Source organism: Haliotis asinina, chromosome 8 (assembly GCF_037392515.1).
Source record: "Haliotis asinina isolate JCU_RB_2024 chromosome 8, JCU_Hal_asi_v2, whole genome shotgun sequence".
NCBI classification, from domain to species: Eukaryota; Metazoa; Mollusca; class Gastropoda; order Lepetellida; family Haliotidae; genus Haliotis; species Haliotis asinina.
Genome location: NC_090287.1, coordinates 36,990,985 through 37,017,686, shown reverse-complemented (window position 1 = coordinate 37,017,686; position 26,702 = coordinate 36,990,985). Strand labels below are relative to the sequence as shown.

At 38.9% G+C, this 26,702-nt stretch overlaps 2 protein-coding genes across 2 annotated transcripts; one reads left to right on the top strand and one right to left on the bottom strand.

Moving 5' to 3' along the window:
- Window positions 1–386: 386 nt before the first annotated feature.
- LOC137294440 (F-box only protein 44-like) lies at window positions 387–6,566 on the bottom strand. Its single transcript, XM_067825450.1, has 6 exons — window positions 6,268–6,566; window positions 5,711–6,029; window positions 4,543–4,647; window positions 3,328–3,457; window positions 2,269–2,401; window positions 387–1,252 (listed from the first exon to the last, which is right to left on the bottom strand). Exons 2-6 carry the CDS (start codon window positions 5,964–5,966, stop codon window positions 1,076–1,078), a joined length of 801 nt encoding a protein of 266 aa, XP_067681551.1. The 5' UTR covers window positions 5,967–6,029; window positions 6,268–6,566; the 3' UTR covers window positions 387–1,075.
- A 206-nt stretch (window positions 6,567–6,772) lies between these two features.
- Window positions 6,773–26,685, top strand: LOC137294613 (protein farnesyltransferase subunit beta-like). Its single transcript, XM_067825671.1, has 13 exons — window positions 6,773–6,905; window positions 8,467–8,534; window positions 9,447–9,522; window positions 10,960–11,051; window positions 13,008–13,057; window positions 13,549–13,651; window positions 14,911–14,994; window positions 16,501–16,587; window positions 18,676–18,805; window positions 20,435–20,567; window positions 21,106–21,217; window positions 22,472–22,586; window positions 24,095–26,685. Exons 1-13 carry the CDS (start codon window positions 6,804–6,806, stop codon window positions 24,203–24,205), a joined length of 1,263 nt encoding a protein of 420 aa, XP_067681772.1. The 5' UTR covers window positions 6,773–6,803; the 3' UTR covers window positions 24,206–26,685.
- The last annotated feature ends 17 nt before the right edge of the window (window positions 26,686–26,702 follow it).

Sequence of the window (26,702 nt, the reverse complement as noted above, 5' to 3'; positions counted from 1 at the left end):
AGACTGAAATCATCATCAACACCATCACCACCATCATCATCATCATCATCATTCCAATCATTTTCTCTGATACCATAGCTTTTTTACTGTTCTTCATCAACAGGTTTATTAATTCTTAAACTTACTGGTGATAATTAATTGTTCTTGTCATGATATTGCTGAAATATTGCCATTGTGACGATAAATATTAACTCCCTCACTCACTCATCACCAATCATGTTTATTATCATCCTCACCATCACCAACTACTCATCAATCAACCAAAACCATCATCATAATCATCAACAATCTATTTCATATCAAACTATTTCAAATTGTCTTATTTAGATCTCTAAGTTTGCTGCACACACATTTTTCATACAAGCAAGGAAAAATTCTTAACACAGTTTAAACAATCACACATTTATTGAAATATAAACTGTTTAGTAACAAAAGTCAACAACATGACACTGTAAACAAAGTCTGTATTGTCAACCCAATAAATCACAGTTCGGCAACACTCTGTATAAATATCACAATCCGACGTGTAGATGATGCCCACTCAATAAAGATATGAACATGTGGAAATCATGAACACTATAATTCATGCAATGTCTAACAATAAAAATACAACAACTTTCCTTACGGGTGTTTTCAACTTCAATATTTTGAGTAATTGTCAATCCTATCTCTGGTGTTAGTTCGGTGACATTTAGTGAGGTCATGTCAGCAAGACTAGGAATAGAGCAAGCAAGCGAGTGCATGTGACTATGTGTCTTTTAGCAATGTTCCACCAATATAACTGCAAAGGCCACCAGAAATGGGCTTCACACATCAACCCCATCAGAGGAATTAAACACAGGTCCTCAGCATGATAAGGGATTAAATTGAAAACTTTAACAACTAGCCTACACCGCCACAAATTAATGTGTGGTCAGCAAAAAGACCATGCAAATCTTCAGTGTCCAAACAATTCGAGGAACTACAACCACTGAAAGTCATAGTCATGATACAGTCGGTCTAGAAAAAGTCATGTATCTCAGGTTGCCATGAAACCCTGGGGAAAACTGTTCATTGTCTAATTCTCTGAGACTTTTTATCTTCTCTGGCTATTTGAAAGGCTTGCAGTGTGGCTTGGTGTGAACTTCAAGCGCACAGACGACAGGGTGAACTTGACACCATGATGTCCTGGCAGGAACTCCATATCCTTGCCGCCATGACGGAAGTCAACATAGCGTACGCCAGGTTGGTAGTCCTTGAAAGTGTGGATTACCTGGAATACAACAACAAACTGGGATTTAAAATGTTGCCATAGTTACAAGCATCATCAGAATTTTAAAAGAATATTCAAATCTTGCTTAGAAAAATAAACCTGAGACCTAGGACTATAGTCCAACTGGTTCTGAGAGTTAATTTTAAGTCTGAGAATGTTTATCATATGTAAAAGTGCGGCCCCTTGTCCAGTGTTTGCAAGACTTCAAGTTACCAGTTAGCCAACAGTGCCCGCTGCCGCCTGCAGGCTTTAAAACCTACAGGCCCTGAATGAAATCTGCAGGCCCACTGTGTTAAACCAATAAAAACAATAAAGACAAAGTAACAATTTCGCGCTGTTCGAACAAAATTTGTTAGCAAACCCTATGGTGCCGAGAGAATTTGCCATTTCTATGCACAAAGCACTGAAAACCAGGAAGTGAAAACATAATTTATTGTAATAAGATGGATAATGGGTGATACCCAAATGTTAAACAAGAAAAATATATTGGAAAGATTCCTTTGTTTGATTGGCATTATTAGAAGCTGGTAAGTGATAAGAGGGTAAGATTCTTTATGGATAACAACTTCTTTATTGCATATGATGCAACGTTTCGGTATGGATCCTTATACCGTTGTCAAGCAAGAGTGACTGATGACTCTTGCTTGACAACGGTATAAGGATCCATACCGAAACGTCGCATCATATGCAATAAAGAAGTTGTTATCCATAAAGAATCTTACCCTCTTGGAAAGATTCCATTTGGAAAAAAAAGGCAGATAATTAACTGAAGGCAACAAGGGCCAGTAAATATTTTAAACTGCTGGCCCAATACAATAACAACTGGTGCTGGGCCTTCGGGACGACAATTATTTCGAACACTGCCCTTTTTCTAAGGTGAAATTTCAGTATTGGAGTTGCAGATCTTTGAGACACTTACATGTTGTCTGTGTAGCTAATGAGAATAACTGCCATGGCAATTACTGACAATTGCTTATTACAATTGTAGCACCATATTGACACAGATTCTAACTTACCTGATGCCAGTCTCCTCCCTCACCACGTTGAAACTGTTTGAGGAACACATGGCTGTCAATCTGATGTCCCATCCAATCCAGTAACCGGACTGTCATCTCATAGGCACATCCACTATCATGACGAGCTGCATACCTGAAACACAGCCTGTGGCTTCACTACCTAAAATATCTTTCCTTACCACTTAAAACACCTGTATATGTGATTTCACGCTCTCATCACTTACCATTCTTTTGCCTCTATAGTGGCACTCATCACTTACCATTCTTCACTTACCATTCTTTTGCCTGTATAGTGGCACTCATCACTTACCATTTGTTGTCTGTATATGTGACTTCACACCCTCAACTCTTCACTTACCATTCTGATGCCTGTATATGTGACTTCACACCCTCAACTCGTCACTTACCATTCTGATGCCTGTATGTCTTCACAGCCTCAACTCGTCACTTACCATTCTGATGCCTGTATATGTAGCACTTGTCACTTACCATTTTGATGCCTGTATATGTCTTCACACCCTCAACCCGTCACTTACCATTCTGATGCCTGTATATGTGGCACTTGTCACTTACCACTCTGATGCCTGTGTATGACTTCACACCCTCAACTCGTCACTTACCATTCTGATGCCTGTGTATGACTTCACACCCTCAACTCGTCACTTACCATTCTGATTTCTGTATATGTGTCTTCACACCCTCAACTCGTCACTTACCATTCTGATGCCGGTATATGTGTCTTCACACCCTCAACTCTTCACTTACCATTCTGATGCCTGTATATGAAACTTCTCACCCTCAACTCGTCACTTACCATTCTGATGCCTGTATATGAAACTTCTCACCCTCAACTCGTCACTTACCATTCTGATGCCTGTATATGTGGCTTCACACCCTCAACTCGTCACTTACCATTCTGATGCCTGTATATGTGACTTCACAGCCTCAACTCTTCACTTACCATTCTGATGCCTGTATATGAAACTTCTCACCCTCAACTCGTCACTTACCATTCTGATGCCTGTATATGTGGCTTCACACCCTCAACTCGTCACTTACCATTCTGATGCCTGTATATGTGGCTTCACATGGTCCATGATCCACTCCTCAACACCTTCAGCTTTAAGGTCCACCTCCTGAGACTTGACACACCAGTAGTAGGATGTGGTCCACACCTTCACATCAGGCTCTGAAATATCACATGTAGAACAAAGTAGAACACGAGTGACATGCAATGGCTTCACTGCATGACTGGGTTGATCCATTTGATATAATATATTGCATGATAAAAACAAATTAGTCCCACTCTCAGAAACAGTCGAAAATGTCCCAAAATACATGTGGATTGACTTTCAAATATTTTCTGCAGTAACAGTCAACAGTGAGTGAGAGAGTGAGTTAAGTTTTATGCCGCTTTTTAGCAAAATTCAAGCAATATCACGGCGGGGGACACCAGAAAATGGGCTTCACACATTGTGCCCATGTGGGGAATAGAACCAGGGTCTTCGGCGTGACGAACGAACGCTTTAACCAGTAGGCTACCCCACCACCCTAAAACTCAAAGTTTGTGTGGATGCAAACAAAAAATGATGCCAGTGATAACAAAGAAAACCATACATTAATATTTCTGGCAGTCAAGTGGGAAAAGAGAGTGAATGTATTACACCATCTTTAGCAACATTCAAGTAATATGGCAGGGACACCAGAAATGGGCTTCACACACTGTACCCAGTCAATTGAGAATAGATCTCTGGAACCAATATGCCTTTTAAGCAAATTTAAGACAATGCTCAACGTACTCAAAACAAGGTGAACTGTAAAATATTTAAATGCTTATACTTAAACATCAAACTAAACACACATAAAAGTAATGTCATAGATAATTTGTTTTGTGATATGGTTTCTTTAGCACCATTAAAAATCAGGTCTGACTATTTTTATTTGAATTTGAACAAACTGAGGATTTAAATGGCTATACAACTTCTTCTTCACAGAAAAACTTCTTTACTCCGTACAGGCAACGTTTCAACAGATTCTAACGTGGTTGTCGAGCAAGAGGGACATGAAAAGTAATTTGGGTGATACATACATGAGATCACAATGGGACACCAACACATTGTGGGGAATCAAATCTGGACCTGTGGCGTGATGAGTAAACACTTTACCACTAGGCTACCCTACTTCCCAAGTTGATTGGAAGCCAGTGCTATGTATAGAGGAGTTGTCACTGCAGCTAAAAACATTACACAGTGTAGAAGTTATTACTGAACTAACCTTCTACATGGACAAAATCAGAAAGTGGCTTCACGTTGGCAGGTATATCCTCCACACCAAACCCATTGCCTCCATCTTCCTTTATCCTCCATTTACTGCAACCCACTAGTAAGAAAATAGACATTGAAATTATTTATGTCTCTACACTTGCACACAGTTTTCAAGCATTAGTGACTTAGACTGTGGAAATGTCATGTCTTTGCTTAACTTATGACCTCGAAATGGGAAATTGTATGTTACTATCAGTAAAGTATTGTAGTCAGTTTAGACAGTTCATGAATATGTCTGCGAGTAATGATTCTGTCAAATGTTTGGGTGTGTATACAGCTAAGTGGAAGGCGAGTAGTGAAAGATTTCTGCTCCAAAAAGGAGCACTAATACCAAATTCAGATGAAGCCAAAATTGTTCCTATGGAAACACACAAAAAACCCAGTTTATTCAGAAATCCAAAACTATCAGTTCACCTCTAGATAAACATATGTATGACACTTGGTGATGAAACAGTGAACACTGTTTCTGTTCAGGTCAAAAGCACTACTACCAATTTCACAGTCCAACTTTTGGCCATGAAAACAAAAAAATATTTTATTCAAAACTACCAACTAATCCAAAACTACCAGAAGGCACCAGTAGACCACCAGATCTATCTATGTGCCAAGTTTGGTGAAGAAATATTGAACAGTTTGAAAGTTATGTTAAGGAAAAGACAAATGTGCCTAGATGCACGGACACACGGACAGAGTTCATAATACCTGCCACAAAAACATGAAGGGGATAAAAATTCCTGAAGACTTCACACATACAAAGTACTGTAAACCCATGTATTTTCCTTGTTACCATGGTTACAAAATAAATCATTTGACTGATGAAAACCAAAGTTGTTTGAGTATCTTAAATCTTGAGTGGATGAATTATTTTATGCCAATTTTAGCAATATTCCAGCAAGATCATAGCAAAGGGACACCAGAACCTAGCTTCACACTTTGTACCCATGTGGGGAATTGAACCCAGGTTTTTGTGATGAGCGAATGCTTTAACCACTTGGCTACCCCGCAGCCCCTTAAATTTTGAGTTGTCTGGTGAGCCTGTTTTAAAAAAAAAATTCTCTGACTGTCCAGTTTGAAAGATCAAGTCATAAGACTGTTGTCATTTCATCAAGCTGTCATACCTTTGGCACAAAAGTTTTTCAGCAAATTTCTCCCATATGGATTGAAGAAATAAAGTCTCTTGTAGTTGTCATTGTGTGGTGGAGGTGTGATATTTGGTATGAATTTCCCTGTCTTCTCACACTTGTTTTGCCAGAGATGAGGGCTGTTGATGATGTCTCTCCATTTCTGACATACCAGGATGCAGTTTCTCACCAAATCAGATCCAGGTACATGAACAAACAGTAAGGTAAGGACTTCATTGGGCAGACCATCCATTTATAAAATATCAGAGCTCTGGACTTTGTATTTACCCTCACATGAGCATCTCATGAATCATTCCTGAAAATAAAATTCAAACCTCATGCAAGATCAGTATGATCATGATTATCAATGCTCATGTTCACCAAATTATTTTTCAGCACTGTTCACAAACATGAAATAAAAGTAGAGGATATTACACTTTGCAAGCATGCCACTAGCCAATGCCAATGCATATGAAGAAAAGTAATATATACGAAGGGATATCAAAAACTTTCAATTATCAAATATTTCAATAATTCAAGAGATTCACGATTACATGAAATCTGCTTATGGTGATGATAGCCCATCCTGACACTACTGAGAGATGGAAAAGGAATTCCTAAACCGGTCACATGTCCTTCGCAGAGGAGCCAAGGAGTGGACACCGGCGCGTGAAAAGAGTGAAAAGTGAAAATAGTGGAACTAGTTTAGTCTCTTGCTAGAACTCCGAACTGGCTTAACGGTGTCGGGAGCTTCTTCTACACCGTAAATATATTCATTCTGGTTTCGGAATTCTTATCATTGATTGGATCATGGGCCCTTTAAGTCAACCGAAAACGGTTTCAATAGCTGAAATGTCGTTCCGGGTTTTGGGAGTGTGTATTGTAGTAAATAACAACATCCGTAAAGGATTGTTAATGATGATTGACAATAATTAGCCAATGGATTATTGGATGCATAATATATTTGAATAAAATTTTCAATGAATAATTACAAACTATGTTTGTGAGGAGAATTAGAATTCTACACGTATCACAAAGGTAATAAGTCCCAACGAGTTCTCCCAAACACCGTCGAACAGAATCTGAAATCATGGAAGATGAGAGCAAACTCCGTCAAAGATGCACTTGGGAACAATTTGAAAATGAAAAATTCCGAGACGATAAAGTATGGTCAGAAACATCTGATGAACAGGTACTTATGTGATCAAAGTAACGGGTAGAAACTTAACCCTGCAGTCATAGTGATATTTCCTAACGTATCTGATCAAACTGCTCTTCCAGGTCATTGCACATTTCTACCATAGATAATCTTGCTGTTGGTAAATTGTTACAGTGGAACGATGTTAATGTCGTTGTCTTTAGTTACCACTAGAGATGCATTTTATATTCTGGGGAGAATGCTGTTTACGGCTTGCCTTGTGCACGCGTTTCTTAAACGTATGGTAGTTGGACAAGTTCATATGTGCTATCCTGTTTTAAAGTGTTTATGGGACTCCTACGACGTTACATTTTACGAACCTGTTAGGAGATTATTCTGAATATGAAAAGTGAGAATGAACATTTTGATCACAAGTGAAACATGCGACACTGTTTTCATTAGCTGACTGATTACCATTTAGGAGACTGCTTCATTCATGCTAAATGCTTTCAGATGTGTCTATTAACATGGCAAATTGAGAGATGAATGTACTTACAAACACAATGTTAGTATTTGACATTTTATCAGTAATGTTTCTGCTAGGATTATAAAGGATTATCTTATAAAGGGCCTACCTTTAGAAAACAGCACCAGGGATTTACCTTGAGTCCTGTATTTGAGGGTCCCTGGGACTCATATTTTTAATTTTCAGGGGCCAGGGGGCTATAAGTTGGGGGTCCCAGACACTTAGATATTATCATTAATACTATGCCATATTATTGTTGAAATTCAGTTACTGTTATTGTATTGTGTATCATGATCATCACAATAATTAAACTGCAAATGATATGACCCGTCTACAGAGATCCAGATAAGAATGAGCTCATGGAGTGGGTGGGTATTATGGAGTGGGTATTATGAATGTGTGTGGGTATTTGATTTTTTTCCGTAACCCACTGCATTCAAATAGGTGGGCATTTGCATTTCAGTGATTTTACTCACCCAGGTATATATCACTGAGCATGTTTATTAAGCAGGTATGTGTACTGCCTTGTCATACCTAACCAAAACCAACTTAAATAAAAAGAAAACAACGTCACAAAAATCACTCATCCAATACTGACAGTACAACTTGATAGCAATCGACGTCTTCTTCGTTATGCAAAACTTTTTAATAAATTTATTCCATACGCTTATGTTTCCAATTTTTTGCGCATCCAACATTTACAGTGCGTAACTGGTACATAACGATTATTTTCCAATGCGTAACTGGAAATTTTCCATGTATATTTATCTTGGTACGCAGTTTATCTTGGTCCTTGGTACAGGCTTGTTTCAGACTCAGTGATAAGTTATTGTTTCTTGATCAACATTTAAAAAGAAGTATTTTGACTTCTTCTGCATCCCTGTGGATGCACTTACCTGTTTCGTTGCATCCGTTGTCTATTTTTATGCCTGTAAATCCCTGCAGCACTACAACTTTAAAAACATGTCATGATATTCTTTTACGTGATTGTAGGTGTTTAGGGTTAGGTTATCCTAACCCAAATGTCTAACTAGACCATTTTGTTGAATACAAAGGAAGGAGGGGTCACCATGATGTCTATGTTTTCAGATGCGAGTTGAGAGATCAATCGCTGCCCTATACACTGCTTTCAAGAACAAACTTGATATCAGCCCAGAGTAAGTGAATTTTACATGTATTTAGCCGCTCTCTGTTGAACCCTGAGAGACCTTGACATGTCAGTAATTAAAAGAAATTGTAGTCATGGGTTTAAAGATGTGTTTGAAACCGTGGAAACTGAAGTGTGTACATTATCCACAACATAGTTGGGCAAGCATCACTTTCCATGTTGAACTGCCTAAAAACATAGTTGGGCAAGCATCACTTTCCATGTTGAACTGCCTAACAACATAGTTGGGCAAGCATCACTTTCCATGTTGAACTGCCTAACAACATAGTTGGGCAAGCATCACTTTCCATGTTGAACTGCCTAACAACATAGTTGGGCAAGCATCACTTTCCATATTGAACTGCCTATAAGCATTCATTTTAAAGGTACAGAAAGCAGGGATGTTACTTAGAGTTATTTCTAGGTTAGTAACAAGAATGCAATAAGCTGTCACTGATTAGATGATTTGAAAGGTCATGACCTTCCACAGAGGGTTTGCTCTGAATCGTGATAGAGCAGGGTAGCAATGATGTGCTGATGATTATCATGATTATTGCATGTCATCAGATACTGATCTGTTAAGCATGAAATGATACAGCAAGATAACGATATTATATGTATTATGCTACAAATTTCATCATACAATATATATCATGCTCACATCACTGTGATCACTTTGTGGAAACTCATATCAAAGCAGGTTTTAGGGAAAAGTTAGCTTTTGATGCTTGTTTGAGGTGGCCTTCTATATCAGTTTATTTTTCGTGTCTGGTGTAAAATTAAACTGACTGACTGACTCACTTCCTCTGTCCAATCCACATTTCAACTACTGACTATTTTAACTAATGTCCTTCCCAAGTATTATTTACATTCACAAGCATTAATAATCTTTACAAATCTGTTTCAATTCCATGTCTTGCAGCATTCCAGAGTTGGAGCGGAACTCCCACAGGATATTTTTGTGGAAGGGCTTGAAGAATTTGTCATCTTCATATGAGGTGTGCTTTAGTTGTTTTGTTGGTATTAACATATGTCCTGGTATGAACCTATTGTTAATATGGAGGTAATGAAGCTATTGAAGCAATCCCTTTACATTAGGGATTAACAAGATAAAGGCAAGATACTTCAGGGATGGAGACTTATTTATTATGTTATGATGTAATGTTTTGGTGTACATTTTTATACCATGAGACCCGTGAAGGTTCCGGGTTAGAATAAGCCTTCACCAACCCATGCTTGCCGTAAAAGGTGACTCTGCTTGTCGTAAGAGGCAACTAATGGAATCGAGTGGTCAGACTCACTGATTTGGTTGGCCCGTGTCATTGGTTCCCAGCTGTGCAGATCGATGTTCATGCTGTTGATCACTGGATTGTCTGGTCCAGACTTGATTATTTATAGACCGCTGCCATATAGCTGGAATATTGCTGAGTGTGGCATAAAACTAAACTCACTCACTCACTCTCTTATACCATATTTGTCAAACTACAGTGATGTACTGCAGCAGAGAAATAGTTATCTACATCAAGTAGGTGCTTGATGATTTTATGTGAAAGTTGCTTGTTTATTTTGTGAGCACGTTATGAGTACATGACTAAATGTACTGAGGTAAAGCACTAATTTAAGAGGTCTGTGACGTAGTGACTAAGCATACATACTGTATATATTTCCATTGTTACCATGATCTTCCCATTTGGATTGTGGTTAGAATATGTCCCCAGCAACCAATGCTGGTATTAATAAGATGGTGTTTATGCTGGGTGATGATGCTGATGGTGTGTCATCACACCCTAATGCTCGATGCTCTTAGCATCAATCACCAGTTTATTTACAGGTCAGCATTATAGAGCATGAATACCTCTGAGTGCAATGTTAATCCATAACTGCACAAATATTATCATAAAATACTTGTAAAAATGCATTCTTATAATCTCCAGGGTATATGTTCTGAAAAATTTCCACAAAGTACCCACGATGCACCGACGGCTCAGCCCAATAATTGTATTTATCTACCTTCGCTGGGTGTGCCTTCTCATTGTAGTCAGTCGGATTAGCTATTACAACCGAGCTTGCCAGTGTCATCAAAGATGGCGGCTGCAGCTGTGAAGGTTTGTTTGCTGTGTGTCTCAGATGTAGGGGGAAAATCTTACAGACAACTTGAAAAACTTAAAAAATCATAGGAAAGGACCCTTTCTACCTCTTTCAAGGTACCTCTACAACAATTGTTGGTGAGTTTAACTGGCTAGATAAAAGAAGTGGAAGTGAGTTATGATAGAAGCCTTGTGAGTGGTATTATCAACTTTCCAGCATGGACACCTGGATAAAGAGCCAGCAAAATTATCGTGTAAGACCGTAGATGCATCCAGGGTACTAGTGGAGATTATCGAGGATGATGAAGGTAATGAACTATACAATGTTGCTTGTCTTGTGTTTAACAGTGTTTAGATGCAAGTCGGCCATGGTTGTGTTACTGGATCCTGCACAGTCTAGAAATCCTCAACGATCCTGTTCCAGAGGACATAGCTGTGCAGTGAGTATTTCAAAAGTCACCACCTGTGCACAGTAACAACTAGTTCAAACTGGTACTTGAACATTGTCCACTGGCCCAAGTATTCTGTCAAAGCAAGTTTAAATTAAAGAGTTATGAATACAAGAGCTCCAAGTCATGATTATAGCAATAAGACAGTGTTTGTAATGTTCACTAGCTGCTGCAGTTGTCAAGCTTCCAACATAAGCCGGGATTGGCAATCCAGGGTGGAAAGCATTGTGTGTAAGGCTATGTTTAGTTATTCATTAGCTGCCTTGGAAACTTCCAGTGTAGATATTGCAACAAGCACACCCTTCCCTCTACTGAATCTTAACAGAAACAGTCTAATACGATGTTACAGCACCATTCTTCAGTCATTAACACCTCCTCATAACAGCCTCCTAACCATACCGACTTCCATTTAGTCAGCTTTAGTTCTCTTTCTAAACCCCCAAACAAACTAGGATGTTTAGTTGATAGGCTAAAAAGTAAGTACCTGGTAGTCTGCGACCACCTCGTTGTATTGCAGTACATTTCTGTAATTGTGAATAAAATTCTAACTTATGATCCCTATTTTATTGTGAAATAACATGACATGACATAACTTGATATTAAATCAACATATTTCTGAGAAGAAAAAAAAATTATTTAAACTTTGATAGTGTTTCAGCAAGAGCTGATAGGCGAACAAAGCCGATATATATTTACCAAAGGAGAGAATTCCATCGCATTGCGGTAAATAATAAAATTCATTCCTTAGGTGATAAATATATCTCATGACGTCACTGATGCTATGATTTGGGCAACAATGACATGCAGATGATCTAGTCCTGATGGGATGAGAAGGGTCATATATAAAATGTAAATATTGTAGCAATTGCTTGATAGATTGGGATCAGACAGATTCGTAAAGATTCCAGAATTTAGTATTGCTAGTTTGGTTGTATAATACTTATAAAGATTCAATCCATCCTGCTTGTTTCCAAAAAATAACAAGCCACTCACGTCTGGATGTCAATTTATGTGTGCAACTCACCTCTAGGAGGAGTTTCTCCCACGGAAAACTGGAAATACTATTTGCTGCTGTGCTATGTATGCTGTGATACAACAAGGTCCGAGTATGTTAGTATTGTTGAAAATGTTCTGGTTTCATCAATGTTTCAGCAGGGGGTAGCTACTATTATTTGAAAAAAGCCTGGGCTTATACTTGATCGTTGCTAAAGAGTTGGGCAAGCTGTCAATACTATCTAAATATAAAGCTTTGGAACCTGTCAGGTTTTCACAAAAAAAATGGCTTGCTATGTACCTGAATGTTATAACGAAATTAGTTCACTACCACTCTGTCAAAAAGTAGTTCTGACTTGTTTTGGTTTTAAATAAATTCATCATCACAAAAAAAAAAAAAAATTATCAACCTGTGAAGGTCCAGGGTAGAATAGGCCTTTAGCAACCCATGCTTGCCATTAAAGGTGACTATGCTTGTTGTAAGAGGCGACTAATGGGATTGGGTGGTCAGGCTTACTGACGTGATTGACACATCTCATCTGTTCCCAATTATGCAGATCGATGCTCATGCTGTTGATCACTTGATTGTCTGGTCCAGACTTGATTATTCGCAGACCGCCACCATAGAGCTGGAATATTGCTGAGTGTTGCTTAAAACTAAACTCACTCACTCACTCACAAAAAAATCAACAATTTTCTTATCACTCTAAAGTAAGATCATCTTTCAGTTTCTAATTTCATATTTATAATAATGTTTAGGATGATATGTAATATTGCTCCTGATGCCTTTTTTCATGTTGAAGTGATATGTTGCTCATTAAACTTGTAAGCTTGAGGATACATGTATCTACTATAACATTTTTATTAATATGTAGTCTTTCTTTTTTCTGTTTTTATATTTTTTAAGTGAAGTGCTTTGTTTTACTGAAATCACATGTATGTGTATTTGTGCAGAGTTGTTGACTTCTTGAAGCGGTGCCAGTCACCAACAGGCGGATATGCAGGTGAGTCTGTCGATCTGGATGGATATCATGATAATACAATGTTTGAATCTTTGATGAAACTGACAGCTTACAACTTACACAATTGCCCCTGTCAATGCTTAACAGCGTTATGGAGCGGTGGTTAAAGTGTTTGCTCATCATGGGAAGATCTGTGTTCGATTCTCCACATGGGTACAATGTGTGAATTCCTATTCTGGTGTTCCCCGCCATGATGTTGCTGGAATATTGCTAGAAGTGGCATAAAACTAAACTCACTAACAGTGTGGACTGTTATCTCAGTGTTGATAACTGGATTGTCTGACCCATATATATATTTCAGTATTGCGTTCAACAACAAACACATATATACGTGTGTAACTTAATAATAGTTTTTCTTATCTTGACTCATGCTTATTATGCTTATCTCCTTCCATGCCAATGATAGTGGGACACTTGAAAGTAGTTTCTGGTAAGGTTGTTGTAATAGAAACTGGATGTGGATGTTTGTGCAGGTGGCCCAGGACAAAATGCTCACCTGGCTCCAACGTATGCTGCCGTCAATGCTCTCTGCATCCTCGCACCGGTCACTGATGAGGCTTACAAGGCAATCAACAGGTAACTACAGCACTCATTTCTTTACTTCAACAGAGGGCAAGTAAGCCCGTAGGTCAAAGGCTAGCAATTTGCTATTCAAAATTACTGTCCTTACTTTTACCAGGATCTGCTGTTTGTAAAGTCCAAGGTCACTCCGATTATGTTTTTAGGTTCAGTTTTTCGGTTGTAAATATCTTTGAGTGGTATCAATTAAAGACTTGCCTCACAGACCACTTGATTTGATGTGATATAAGCCAAATAATATTGACGGCAATTTAAGATTTACTTCAGTATTTCAGGGTAAACAATTAATTTATTAAAAGTTGTCACCCATAATAAAGGGTAATGTATTCAGTAATTTTCAGATTTATTAGCTTGGTGGAAATGAGATCGTTAAGAGCAAGAAACATTAAATAATTGTGTAACTGTAACAGAACAATGGGTGGAGTAGGGGCTGATGCCTTATTTGTGGCTGGCAAGTTTAGTACTATGTTTGCCCCTTCTTTCTTAAATATCCAGAACCCGTTGCCATCTTGGGTGTGTGGAGGTTAGTTTTGTACTACAGAAAACTGCCATATTACCACCATATTGTCTCCTAGTAGATGAAAACAGAATCTACCTGAAAGAATTGTAAGCTGGGTCACCTTCATCATCCTCATCAGCCATGCTTGTTTGAATCTTTTGCCATGTCCTGTTCCTTGCTGTTTTGTGCAATTTCTTTGTGAAAAATATTGATAAACTTAGTATCCCCTGCAGTGCATTTAGTGCAAAGTGGAGGATATGATATTAGGGTATTAGTTATGTTAAGCTTGTCAGTGAAATATCTCAAGAACCGTTCACTGGATTTACTTCATGTGTGACATCTGACTTTATCCAGGGAAGGCGCAGAGCCCAGTTGATTTTGGTGACCTTCACATAATTTTCAAGGTCATGATGGCACTTAGAAGATTTAGCCATGTTAAGCAATTTCTTTATTACTGTTTTTGCATATTTCATCATGTCAGGGTCAAAGTGAGTGTTGAAAGTGTTTGTGTTTGAAAAAACTACAGAGCAAGATACCAAGAGAGGTTGACTGGTCAAATTTTTTTTAACATTCTACTTCGTCTTAAATTACGACCTTCACTTTCATTACTTTTTAAGGTTGGTTTGATAATTTGCGAGGGGGTATTATGTCACCTTAGTGACAATCCTTGTTCTTGATTGTTTACAAATTTAGAAAAATGTAAATATTCACACAATGTGTAGCACATCTCTGTTAAGTAACACCTTTTGTATTTCAGGGAGACATTACACAAATTTTTAATGAGGATGCGGATGCCAGATGGTTCGTTTAAGATGCACGATGGCGGAGAAGTAGACATCAGGTAACTGGGACAAACTGCTTTAAAGAATCCCCAACCCGTGAAGATCTGGGTTAGAATTGGTCTTCAGCAACCATGCATGTCATAAGATTTGTCTAACGGCTGTCAGACTTACAGAGTTGGTTGACACCTGACATCGTATTCCAGATGCGTACTTTGATACTCATGTAACTGAGGATTATCATGTCCATATATTCAGACTCAATTGTTTTTTTGCTGAGTGCAGCATTAGAGAGTAAACAAAGAAAGAATACCTTGTGACTGTAACTGGATGAGTAGAACCTGTATATAGCAGAGTGCCTCAGTGATAGGGACCATGGGACTAACTGGATGAGTAGAACCTATGTATGGCAGAGTGCCTCAGTGATAGGGACCATGTGACTAACTGGATGAGTAGAACCTATGTATGGCAGAGTGCCTCAGTGATAGGGACCATGTGACTAACTGGATGAGTAGAACCTATATGTGACAGAGTGCCTCAGTGATAGGAATAGTTTGTTTCCATGGAGATTTGGTGGTTTGATCTCCAATCTCGTCATAACAAAAAGCATTAAAGATCATATTTTAAAGATCACTGGCATTGTGGCAAGTTCATACTGGCCCAGACTAGTCCTGGCTTATACAGCCTAAGTAACTTTAGTCTCAGTATTATGCGTTACACTCCTCTGCTGAGTCTAACGTCTAAGAAGGGCCATGTCAGGTAACGTTTGAGATTGACCAATCAGAACACAGCGTACCAAATCGCAAAAGTGGACATTTTCACACTACCTATTGGACTTAGGAAAGTTTTGAATTCAAATAATTCTGAATGCTATTTTCTGCACAATCGCTTCCTGGTGATGCACATGGAGCACGCTACAACACTGTCAATAGTGAGCAAACAGTCGCTGAAAATATTCAAGGATATCATCTTGAGGAAATATTTGCTGATGGTAACCATGTCTTCATGTCTTCAGAAAGCCGTTGGCGTATATATTGCAGGTCAAATATCTGCGTTTTAGACAGATTTTCATTTGTCAAGGGAGCAGTGTCAGTGACTAGGGAAGTCTCACCAAAACAGTAGTTGTTGTCTGATTAATTAAATCTGTTCGGCCTTCTAGTGTTTGACTAGACAGTCATAGATCGCTCAAAGGTTACCTGATGCAACCTCCTACAAGATTTTGTTAAGACTTCTTAGAGGAGTGTAACAAATAACACTGAGACTATGTTCACTTAGACTGGGTTTTATATTACTAGTCTTCTGAGATACCATGCTGCAGGTTTACATGTATAGCCACTCAGACGTAGGCTGACCCAATGTCCACTTGTCGATGTTTTGTCCACTGACTGCTGAGTGACAGACTGGGTTAGAACAAGTACATCTTTCATATCATGTGGTCAGGTATCATCCACTGACCTCCTTTGTCTTAAGGTTGACGCTGTATCCATCGGACCAATCATTAGATAACATTACACTAAATAGTCTTGGCAAACATAGGTCTGTGACTTATGAGTGGTGATTGTTTTCAGGGGAGCCTATTGTGCAGCTTCTGCAGCCAGGCTGACAAATATAGCCACAAAGGAGCTATTTAAAGACACATCATCATGGATTGCAAGGTCGGTGCCACTGTTGATTGTGTACTCATACTGTTGAACGCTGGATTGTATGGTTCAATTATTTAGACACTGCTGCCAAATAGCTAGAATATTGCTGACTGCAGCTTGAAACAACAAACAAATTCAATGCAATCAGTGCTTTTTCTTGTGTAAAATGTGTAGTTGTGTTTTAACTTATTAGTAAGAACTAAGATTAAGGTAGGGAGGGTTCTTTGCACATGTGTGACCCATGAAGATCCACTGTGGAATCCATGCTTGTGACAAAGCGGGACTGGGTGGTAAGGCTTGCTTACTTGGTCAACACATTTCATTGGTTCCAAATCGGACAGATCGATGCTGATTCTGTTGGTCAATGGATTGTCTGGAGCAGAGTTGATTATTTACGGACCTCTGCCATTTGGCTGGAATATTGCTGAGAGTGGTGTAAAACTAAACTCGCTCGCTCACTCAAAAAGTGTTGTGGTGTGGAAGGCAAACACAGTTCCTGGAAGAGCAGTCAGTCTGAGATGATGCCATACCTGTAGTGACTGTATTGTTGACTCAGTGTGCTCGTCCACTTCCTGATGAAATCCGTGAAGATCCACTTCAAGACTGGATGACCAACAACCATGGCTTGTCATCAGAAGTGGCTGACAATATCAAGTTGTCAGGCTTGCTGACTTGGTTGATGCTTGTGGAATTGCAGTTTTGTCTATTGATGCTCCTGATATCAGGCATTGAACTGGGGATGATGGGGCAGCCTAGTGGTTAAAGTGTTGGTTCGTCATGCTGTAGACCCAGGTTTGATTCTCCACATGGGTCAGATTCGCCATATGGGTACAATGGCGGAAACTCATTTCTGGTGTCTGCTGCTGGAATATTGCTGGAATATTACTATAGGCTGCATTAACCATAATCACTCACTCACTCCCTCCCTCACTCACTCACTCACTCACTCACTCAAACACCCACCCACTCACTCACTCAAACACCCACCCACTCACTCACTCACTCAAACACCCACCCACCCACTCACCCACTCACTCACCCACTCACTCACTCACTGGAATGTCTGTTCTCAACTCAATTTTTTACAGTTATCATATGCCTGCCAGTAGAAAGCTTTATTTATTATGTTGGCTAGTTACAACATGCTAGAGTGGCCAGTAATGGTATGTTTCACGTGCCATTGAAGGGGGCATGCAATGGGACCTATTGCTTCAAATATCTCTGTTTTATGAATGCCTGACAGTATTCTCTGTTTGTTTGATGATCTTAGATGACGCTGTGTTTGGTGATTGCCTGACAGAATGCTCTGTTTGATGTTCTTAGGTGATGCTCTGTTTTATGATTGCCTGACAGAAAGCTCTGTTTGTATGATGATCTGAGATGATGCTCTGTTTGATGATTGCCTGACAGAAAGCTCTGTTTGTATGATGATCTGAGATGATGCTCTGTTTGATGATTGCCTGACAGAATGCTCTGTTTGATGATTGCCTGACAGAAAGCTCTGTTTGTATGATGATCTGAGATGATGCTCTGTTTGATGATTGCCTGACAGAAAGCTCTGTTTGTATGATGATCTGAGATGATGCTCTGTTTGATGATTGCCTGACAGAATGCTCTGTTTGATGATTGCCTGACAGAATGCCCTGTTTGTCTGGTGATCTTAGATGATGCTCTGTTTGATGATTGCCTGACAGAATCCACTGTTTGTTTCATGATCTGAGATGATGCTCTGTTTGATGATTGCCTGACAGAAAGCTCTGTTTGTATGATGATCTGAGATGATGCTCTGTTTGATGATTGCCTGACAGAATGCACTGTTTGTCTGGTGATCTTAGATGATGCTCTGTTTGATGATTGACTGACAGAATCCACTGTTTGTTTCATGATCTGAGATGATGCTCTGTTTGATGATTGCCTGATAGAATGCTCTGATTGGTGATTTCAAGAGATTATGACCTGTGCAGTGATTACCTGAAATGATGCTGTGTTTGGGGATGAGCTGATAGAGAGCTCTATTTAGTTGTTAGTTTAACAGTTCCAGAAATCTCATGACAACTTAAAGAGCTGTTCGTTAGACATGTATGACACTTCTGTTTCTAGCTGTCAGACGTACGAGGGAGGGTTTGCAGGCTACCCGGGGCAAGAAGCCCATGGTGGCTATTCCTTCTGTGGGCTGGCTACTCTAGTCCTACTCAACGGTGTTCAGTATTGTAACATCAAACATGTTCTGGTAAGCACAACATTACGCAAGACGCAGTTCTTTTCCTTGTTTCTGATGTTGAAAGTTGTTGTTTTTCCTTTTGGTACAAAAGGATTGTGCGGCCAAATTTAGTCATTGGTATTATGTCCATGTAACCATTAAACCATGAATACTAACCGCTCACAAAATAACATTTCTTTCTATAAAATTGATTCACAGGTTTGTATTTTCTTATTATCTCAGGACACAATTTATAACCTCTGAACCCTATCCAATCCATGCCATTTGGGTACACTCGTTGAATAACAGAAAATAGCTTCTTTGACAGGTATTGGGAAGTTCATGTGATGGACAATCAGGAGAGTTTTATGGATATACAACTTCATTAAAATAATGTAAGTGACATTTTTGCATAGCTACTAACGCTGTTATCCAGCAAGTGTTAATAGCTATATCGAAACAAAGCCCATATTAAATTTAAAGTTGTATATCCATAGAGCTACCCCCATGGTTCAGTGGAGAAAAGCTGTTAGATCTTCCCACTGGTGCATGAACTAATCAACCTTTCCTTTGCTCCGTGTCCTTATAAACCGTGATAATAACGTTTGTGGTCAGTATTCAAAATTGCTGCACTTCCGGAGGCCAGTGAATTTGCAAAATGGTCAGCGTTTCCATATCTTTCAAACCAGTCACTATATAAAGTAGGATATTTTTAAAAGCTAAAAAGTTCTAAAACATGTTGCAAACATATACTGAAGACTTTATGAAAAGGAAAAATTGTGCATTACTGAAAAATATAATTACACCCTTGTTTGTTGAATTACAGTTTGTTGACGTTCTATGAGGTCTGTTATATTGATATGAATAAGGGTGTGTATTGATGGAGAAACAGTTATTGTGATGGGGATAGGCTAGTGCAACATACTATTGTGATAGAGAGTCTGTTGCGACCAACTATTACAATACTCTCTCCTTGAATTGTCTCATTTGAAGTCATTTCCCATATGAATGTGTAGTTTGTATGAAGTAAAGCACACTGAAGTAGTTTCAGTCTATTTTAATAACTGACAAAAAACTTGAATCCTAGATCACGTAAACAGTTTAAACATTAACATGGTTATTCACGATTTCCAACTCCAAGTCACATGCCGTGTTTGCCTTCATATTTGTTTAAATAGTAACAGGGGTGGATAACTCTGAATCGCAGTGTATGAATCGAGGCTCTATAGTGTTTAATGCTGCTTATTTATCAGCTGAAGTCAATCACTATTCTGTTGATAGACACACATATTATTGATGCACTGATAGTTTTATCACCATCAATTAATTGCTATCGGAGACTCTAACAATTGTAATTCATCGATAGATCAATGCATCACTACAGCACAAGTGATGAAGTTGTAAATATTGATAGGGACAGCTGATAAGAAAAGTTATTGGTAGGGAAGACCAGTGAGATGAAATACTCTTTCTTGTGGTATTGTAAGAGATATCTAGAGATCAGCTGTATATTGACTGTGAGTAGTTATCATGTTTACTTCCACGACATCAATATGCTACATGTAAACATGCCTGTTCAGAAATATTGTGGACTGTGTGCATATTTTCTTATAATCATGTAACCAAAGGCCTGACATTGCCTCAATGGTTTGTTTGTAGAGGTGGACGGTGAATCGTCAGATGCGGTATGAAGGGGGATTCCAGGGCCGGACCAACAAACTAGTAGATGGGTGCTATTCTTTCTGGCAGGGAGGGAACTTCCCCTTGCTTCACATGGTGCTGTGCTCTCAAGGTAACCATGACAACAGTCGTCAAGTGGTCCGGTATGGCTTGGAGACCGGTGACTTTTGGATGTACTGTGGTACCTGTCTGGATGACAGTATCTGAATGTGTTTCTGCATAGCGTTCATTTTGACCATGTTTGTATTTAGGAGTTCTGTCATGTGTCTAAACTCTGTCTGTGATCTCTAAACTATGTCAGAAATGCATCTAAATTGTGTCTGTGATGTACCTAAAGTCTTTCTGTGTGTGCATTTTGTGTCTAAGCTGTGTCTGTGCTGTGTTTCCATTATGTGTCTGTGTGGTGTTTTAGCTATGTGTCTTTATTATGTGATGAAAAAGCAAGCATACTTTCTGAAACTTCGTGTTATTCACAATAAAGAAACTGACGTCCATAAATCTTGCCAGTCTAAGTAAACTTAGTCTCAGTACCTTTGGTTGCACTGCACTACTGAGTCGAACAAAACCTTGTGGGAGGAGGCGTCAGGTATGTTTAGCAATACTGGTCCAAGCTGTTACAGTACTGGTTAAAGTTGTGTTCCTGTTGGCAGATGACCAGGCTCTGAGTGCCCATCGGTGGATGTTCCATCAAGAGGCACTGCAGGAATACATCCTGATCTGCTGTCAACACCCGGGAGGAGGTCTCATTGATAAACCTGGCAAGTAAGTAGTGGATCTTCAAGGCAGTAATGTGCTGGTTGGCCATCAGCTTCTGCGGACCCCTGCAGGCTTTAAAATCTACAGCCGTGAATGAAATCTTGCAGGTTCTGTTTGTTAAGATAATAAAAACAAAGGACTACACTGTACACAGTGTCACACTGTTGTGTCATTATGACTTCGCTTGAAATGTGGAATGAACTCAGATTCCAATAGCTGGTAGTCTACAGTGAGTATGCCAAAACAAACAGCTCATGTTTATCATGGTCAGTGCACTTATATTTGTTAAAGACTTGTGTTGACATTCCTGTGTGCAAAGTGCTGAAATACACAAAGTGAAACTGTAAGATATTGTAACATGATGTATCATCGACCCCTCGCTAATGTTAAGATATCATGCCAGTGACCAATGACAATGTTGTTTTCAGACGGTAGTTGACGTGTTTATGGTTTTCCAGCCTGCCTTGACCTTTAAAGATCCAGGTTGGAATTGATCTTCAGTAACCCTTGCTTGTCATAATAGTCAACTAATGGGATTTGGTGGTCAGACTCGATGACTTGGTTGGTGCTTTGATAATGCACGATCAAGTAATAACACCCCTTTTAAAAGTGTCTTGAATATTCAGGTTTAATGATCACAAATAACTAATTGAATTCAAGAGGGGATAAATTTCTATTCACTGATGTCAAAATGAGTTGTAAACCCCTCAGGATGACTTTAGCTACTTATGTTAGTAGTCATGTGCCCCAAGAGAAACAAACAAATAAATAATAATAACAAATAAATAAATAATAATAAATAATAAACAAATAACTTGAAAATGATAAAACTAAGACAGTATTTTAACCCTTGAAACTCTCATGAATGTTCATGAAAGTATTTGTGAAAAGCACATTGAATTCATGGAGAGATAGAGTTCTATTCACCGAACGTACAAGTCAGTTGTATAAGTGACTCTACCTACTTATGCTAGTGTTCGTTTACCATATGAGAAACCAGCAACCTGAATCTGTGTCTGGTAACAGTGGTATGAGAGTAGTGTTTTTAACCCCAATTACATAGATCAGTGCTCATGCTGTTGATCACTGGATTCTCTGGTCCAACCTTTAATATATACAGACTGCTGCAATATTGCAGAATGTGGTGTTAAAAAACAAAAATAATGCTTGAAATTATATTTCAGGAGTGAATACTTCCAATGTTCTGTATGTTTCTGTTGAGGTGTAGTGTGTTCAGCTGCACCATCGTCCTGTTCACAGATCCCGAGACTTTTATCACACGTGTTACTGTCTCAGCGGTCTCTCCATCGCTCAACACTTCACAGGGGGCCATCTGGCAGACATGCATATTGTTGGAAATACCAAGAACGAAGTAGTAAGTGCAACCATCGCAATTCTTACTAATCAGCTGTCACGAGACTCCTGTGCGGAGGACATGTGGAAATTTGATCATTTAGTCCTAAGTGAGTAACCACTAGTTCTGTGCTCACTTGGATTGACACGTGTATCTCACTGTAACCCGATTATGTAGGTCGATGCTTATGCTGTTGATCACTGGATTCACTTTGTTCCAAGTTCAGTTATTTACACACGACACCATTTAGTTGGAATATTGATGAGTGCAGTGTTAAACAACAAAACAAAATTCAAACCTCTTGACAAGTCCTAAGAACTTTTATCCAACTTGAAGTTTTATCATGCATGAGTTAGTTTGAAAGGAATGGTGGTGGCCGAGCTATGGTGCCAGGCTAGGGATCCAGTTGGCTTGAGGTGACGGATCAAGTACATCTATGACCGTGTGTAAAATCCTTGGCGTCAGCTTTGTGTGCATACTTTCTAAGTGTTATCGCAACCTCAAATGCACAGTACATAAGCCAGTGCACTTAGAAGAAATTACAAATCCATTGGTATAGGTCCGACCCGTGAAGGTCCCGGGGTAGAATAGGCCTTCAGCAACCCATGCTTGCAATAAAAGGCGACTCAGCTTGTCGTAAGAGGCGACTAACGGGATCGGGTGGTCAGGCTGGCTGACTTGGTTGACGCATGTCATCGGTTCCCAATTGCGCAGATCGATGCTCATGTTGTTGATCACTGGATTGTCTGGTCCAGACACGATTATTTACAGACCGCCGCCATATAGCTGTAATATTGCTGAGTGCGGCGTAAAACTAAACTCACTCACTCACTCACTCACTCACCGGTATAGGTCCAGATGGTGGCCATGTGAATACATGCAAACATCTAGTTGCTGGCACAGGAACGTGCAGTAAACTTGGACTAAGCACTTTGACTAGGTGTCCCAGTCCATCCAACTGTGAATTGGTACCTCGTAATGATGGAAAAGCCACATTAGCTTGGTGCGCCTTGTGGCTGCAAGAGTTGTATGATCCCGAGGGAGTTGAGAGTGAAAATACAATGTGCAGTTGAGATTGACATACAGCGATTGAGGGAATAAAACAAATTGCCTTTAAACAGCAATTGCATTGTAATAAATAATAATATTTCAGGAAAAGTGTACTATATACTGCAAAACTAACTCTGTTAAATGGACCAACCGTTATATTTGCTCGGTGTATGGATGATCAGTATATACACACAGTTGCATTGAACATTTACTTGTCAGGCTTTGTGTTAAAGTTCACATTTGATCATTATGTGATCCCTGTTTAGTCTCATTTTAGGGTTGTGTGATCCTTGGATTGCTCTTGAAGTACGAATGTCCTTTCAGTTGCCATACAACAGGGTTTGACAGCAATACAGATTTGTGCATTTTAAGGGCAGAAACAGGAGGTAGCCATAAAACTCTTTATCAGTTTCACAGCGTAACCTTAAAAGTACACTTCCATCCACTTTTTGGATGAAACCATTTGGTTTGTGTTCCAGAAATCAGTGCATCCTGTGTACAACATTGGTATTGATGCCGTCATCCATGCCAATGAACATTTTAACTCGCTGCCAGTTCCGGGGACATCAGAGAAACATGAAGAGAAGTAGCCTCCAGTTTCTCCAACATTCTTTTCTCATGAGGGTCAGGACTGTCACTGTTGTTTATTAAAACAACTACATCACACATCGGGGACAAGCAACTGACAACCAGAGTTCACTAGCACTGAATGTTTGTCCAGATTTTGTTAATGTTTATTTATTGTTTCCAGCATAGATCTATAACCATGTTCCTACCATGAGCTAGCAAGCAATTATTCACCACCAAGGGAAGAGTGTTTTGTATGTATAGCTACATAAAGACCAGGGATGTTCAGATTGTTTTTGTGTGCGTAATAGGCTAGAGAGTGCCAACCCCATTTTGTGGAGGATGCCAATTTAGTGGCATTCTTGATGGCACTTGTCTGTACACTAGATTCCATGAAATATGTATACTGAATAGCAAAAGAAATGCAAGTTTCGAAAAACTTAAATCTCATAAACGTAAGTGTTCATGTTTGTGTCTTCTATTTTAAAACTTGACAAAAAACAGAGTTGCATTTCTTTTGCTGTTCTGTATATATCTGGAATGGAGATTTGAATTTAAGTGTTGATCTTTTGTTTTTTCTGCAAAGAGGGTAGAGGGGTTGCCGAGTGTTTAAACCATTTGCCTGTCATGCCAAGGACTCAGGTTTGATTCCATGCATGGGCTCATTTCTGGTGTCCCTAGCCATGATATTGCTGGAATATTGCTAAAAGTGGCATAAAACTGAACTCATTCACTTTTCCCTAAAGAATGACAAATCGATTAGATATTTTGATTAAGCTTATAAGCACATGTTGATACATTCTTTGTGGACGTCCCAGTCCAATTTAATGCTCTAGCTGAACACTGATATTGCCAAAAGTCCCTAGTTATTGACTACATCTAAGGACAGAACATTCACGATGTTGAAATGATTTTGTGTGACAGATTCTCACAAAGAAGTTTACACAGTCAGGGTAGTACCCTTTTTAAAAATGGCAGAAGAGATGACAAAACTTTATGGATTGGCTTTTTTATATTCCATATGCTTGAAAATGATAAAAGAAGCCATATCGAAATGTCTTTATTGTGAATATAAAGAAGTTGACCATCCATAAAGTTTTGTCATGTCTATACTACCAACTTCAAGAATGCCAGTAAAACATAATGGTCATAAAGTTTGCTGAAGTGGGATTTTGTAAATTCTAACACAACCTTAAGTAATGGAATAATCTAAATGCTGTTAAAACTTCAATATATTGTCCCGAACCATCACTGTTGCATAAGTGTCAAAGTGACAGTTTGTGTACTATATGCATTTATACCAGTCTCTGAGAAAGCCAGCAATACCTTTACATGCTTATGTTTATCAATATTTTTTCTCATTTCATAGATGTTTCTCATTTCCTACAAGCCTTGAATTTTCATTCTGATGTTCATCTAAATTTTACAATTGCTGAAAATATTCTTGTGATTTTGTTGAAAATATCTTTTACTTTTTCATTTTAATATATATATTTTGGGGGGCTCAATTTCTTGTTGGTTGAGACTGGACCGAGAAACACATTAAAAAAAATATATATGAATACGCAAATCATTTAATGTCTTCCTGCTTGTTTCAAACTATCCATGATAACTACAGATTTTGAAGCTGTTTCAAATATAAATATTTTTAAAAAAAAGTGAGATCTGGCAAGTCATCTTCCATTTCTGTTGGTTTTAGAAATCCCCTTTTTTCTCATTACCAGGGGTGATGGGGTAGCATGGTGGTCAAAGCGTCCGCTTGTCACGCTGAAGTCCTGGCTTTGATTCCCAACATGGGTACAATGTGTGACACCCATTTCTGGTGTCATCCGCCATGATGTCTCTAGAATATTGCTTAAAGCGGCGTAAAACCAAACTCACTCACTCTCAGTACCATTATGAAAGAGAAATTGTTGTCTACTCTCTCATTACTCACATGGGTTTTACCAGGGAATAAGTGTTTTACTTGCTATGTTCGTTATTTTAAAATGTAAATGAGCATAACATGGGTGGTCTCATTTAAAAAAGCACTTTATCACTTGTACTGTGCATGTGCCATGTGCCATGTGCCATGTGTGTGAAGTAGACACTGGCCTGCTAGGCTGTGACTAGTAAAAATCCAGTCAGGCCAGTAAATTTCCATGGTCACTGGACCAACTGGCATTTGAATTTTCATGGGGACATGTTATAAATATATCACACTCTCCGAGTTACAATACACTTATAAATCTTGCAAGGTAATGGCCGGATAAGTGATTGTATTTTACTTTTTGTAATATTTTGCTTCGTTTCTTCATTCAAATTTTCGGCCAGTGAATTATTTTTAACTCACTTAACTTTCCAAGTCCGACTCACTAGCAAATATGGAAACTATTTCGCACCCTGGTGCCATGCATTTTGCAGATGTTGTTTGTTTAAGACTTGTGTCTTACCATGTATTTACTACTGGTGTTATTTTTCAGCAGTAGTGATGATTTTCACATACACCATTGTTTCAACACCAGCATCTGTTTGTTCTAT

Excerpts from the sequence above, each read along its gene's own strand:
- LOC137294613 (XM_067825671.1), top strand. The coding sequence starts at position 6,804 with ATGGAAGATGAGAGCAAACTCCGTCAAAGATGCACTTGGGAACAATTT. Across the intron at positions 8,535-9,446 it reads AAACTTGATATCAGCCCAGA|CATTCCAGAGTTGGAGCGGA; the intron begins GTAAGTGAATTT and ends CATGTCTTGCAG. Across the intron at positions 13,652-14,910 it reads GCTTACAAGGCAATCAACAG|GGAGACATTACACAAATTTT; the intron begins GTAACTACAGCA and ends TTTGTATTTCAG.
- LOC137294440 (XM_067825450.1), bottom strand. The coding sequence starts at position 5,966 with ATGGATGGTCTGCCCAATGAAGTCCTTACCTTACTGTTTGTTCATGTA. Across the intron at positions 2,402-3,327 it reads CATATACAGGCATCAGAATG|GTATGCAGCTCGTCATGATA; the intron begins GTAAGTGACGAG and ends GCTGTGTTTCAG. Across the intron at positions 1,253-2,268 it reads AGGGAGGAGACTGGCATCAG|GTAATCCACACTTTCAAGGA; the intron begins GTAAGTTAGAAT and ends GTTGTATTCCAG.